The sequence below is a fragment of the Sprattus sprattus genome (genome assembly GCF_963457725.1).
Source record: "Sprattus sprattus genome assembly, chromosome: 4".
NCBI lineage: Eukaryota > Metazoa > Chordata > Actinopteri > Clupeiformes > Clupeidae > Sprattus > Sprattus sprattus.
In genome coordinates this window covers 9,587,783-9,589,932 of record NC_137923.1, presented here as the reverse complement: position 1 = coordinate 9,589,932, position 2,150 = coordinate 9,587,783, and the positions used below count along the sequence as shown (strand labels likewise).

At 40.7% G+C, this 2,150-nt stretch overlaps 1 protein-coding gene across 1 annotated transcript; it reads left to right on the top strand.

The window, feature by feature from the left end:
- Nucleotides 1–329: 329 nt before the first annotated feature.
- LOC308364612 (galactose-specific lectin nattectin-like) lies at nt 330–2,150 on the top strand (the record flags this gene model as incomplete). The annotated part of the gene is made up of 9 exons (XM_080837797.1): nt 330–393; nt 559–600; nt 764–811; nt 917–958; nt 1,103–1,150; nt 1,234–1,334; nt 1,587–1,712; nt 1,895–1,994; nt 2,080–2,150. 9 exons carry the CDS (start codon nt 330–332, stop codon nt 2,148–2,150), a joined length of 642 nt encoding a protein of 213 aa, XP_080693923.1.

The following is a 2,150-nucleotide window of genomic DNA, read 5'->3' as shown; positions in this document are numbered from 1 at the left end:
ACTGCGTTGCTTGTTTGGGTGTTCTCCCATGCTTGAAGTTTTCTGGCAAGTTTTGTCTGATAACATTTACAACAGTTGATAAATTAAACTGAAATAGGTTCCTGCTTCCTCCGGCACGTGTCTCAGAATGGTATAAAAAGCAGACCAAACGCTCTGCTCATCACTGCAGTTTACTTTACCTGAACAGGTGTGCTTGACACTCATCTACAACAGGTACAAATCATGCTTCTCTCTATTCATACACTCTGAAAAAACTTCAACGATCTAATAAATGTTACCATTTTTTATCTTTAGATTCCACTGAGGAAGAAGAATTTACACAAATCAACATGAAGGTTCTCATACTGGCGGCTCTTCTCTGTATGTACTCTGCTGTTACCCATGCTGCACCTGGTAAGTACACTCTTTACTCAGACAGTGACACATGATGCACTACCTCATCTTGTGAATAAACCTATATGTTAATGTCTGGATATTCATATTTTTAAATGTTTCTAATTCGGCAAAAACCTGTGAACACTGTGGTGTAATTTATTGTTTTTGTGCTTATCTCTGCAGCAGATGTCGTAGAGTCTCTAGGTGAAGAGAACATGATTCAAGGTGGGTGGTGGTTAAGGCCCTAGAAAAACTCCTTCAAGTTCACAGTTTGACAACTCTATTGACAACTGTTATTTGGCATCTCAAAGAAAGAACTCATGTCATACTATATCCATGGGTAAATGTTTCTAATGATAGACTGATAGTTCTGTTTTTTCTTTCTCAGAGGAGGCTGTAGAGGTAGAGACTATGGTGGAGGGCCCTCTGTCAGCAGGTATGAAAGTGATCTGCATAACGATATTAGCTGGTGGCGATGAAAGTGAAAAAGTAACAGATAGATGTTTCGCGATATTAATGCAACATGTTTTGTTTATCCTAGCTGAGGTTGCAGAGACTGGAGTTCAAGAACATCTGCTTCCTGGTCAGTGTGAAATATGTGAAATAATTATTTTTTGTCTTTTTTTGTCAGTGTTGGACATAAATGGAATGACACACTGGTCTGCCATTTTTACTTCATAAAATTTCGGGAATGGTCAGAATAACTGTATAATTATGCCCTTTTCAGTTGAGGCCATGGAAGAAGTAACTGAAGATGTTCAAGCTCTTAATCTTGGTCAGTTAATGTAAATAAATATATATGATGAGGTCAAGGTTGAACCTTTCTGGGACATTGAAGTAGCTGTGCTTGTGTTGTAGATGTTGTAGATCGGATGTCCCTGTGTCCTCCTGGCTGGTTCAGACTTGGTTCCCGCTGCTTTTTGATGGTGACCTCCAGGATGAACTGGCTCACTGCTGAGGTAAGGCACAACGACCGCATTTGAAGGGGGAGAGGAGGTGCTTCACCATTGGATTAACACAATGCAGTGACCCCTAAATATGATGGGTGATATAAAAAAAAACTTGCCAGTTTGATCAGAAAATGAAAATGATGAAGCTTCTCTTTTACATACTCTGTTTCTCCTATGTAACATTACTCTCTTCCTTTTTCTTTTTCTTCCTCTCTCTCTCTCCCTCGCTCTCTCTCTCTCTCTCTTTCTCTCTCTCTCCAGAGGTATTGTGTGGGGCAGCAAGGCAGTCTGGCCTCTGTGCAGTCTCCTGATGAATACAACTTCCTGCAGAGTCTGGCTAGACTTTCAGGCCAATCAACAGCTTGGATCGGAGGTTTCTATTTCCAGGTCAGGAGAAGTGTCTCGATTTGACCTTACTGAGTAACAGCATCATAGCTGTGACTTTTTTAAAACAGTCTCCATCCAAAAACTTTAATGTCTTCTCAAATGAATTTGAGCATACAATGAGGAACCACAGCTGTTGTTATGATCACACCACCTAAGTGCTGTACTTTGTTTCTGTATTTCAGGGAGCCTGGATGTGGATTGACAGAGCTGGATTCTATTACACCAACTGGTGGACACAGAACAGTGTGTCAAGTTATCCTTGCTTGCACCTGAATTCCAATAGTAAGTTTCTTATTCTGAAAGTTATGTAGATACAGCTTGTCACTTTTTCTGGGAGTCTTAAGTTTTGCCTTTGTATGGTTTGTAGGTGGCTGGTCAAACAACAACTGTGGAACATCCCGCGCATTCTTCTGTGCCAGGAATGGACCCTCCTGCTAA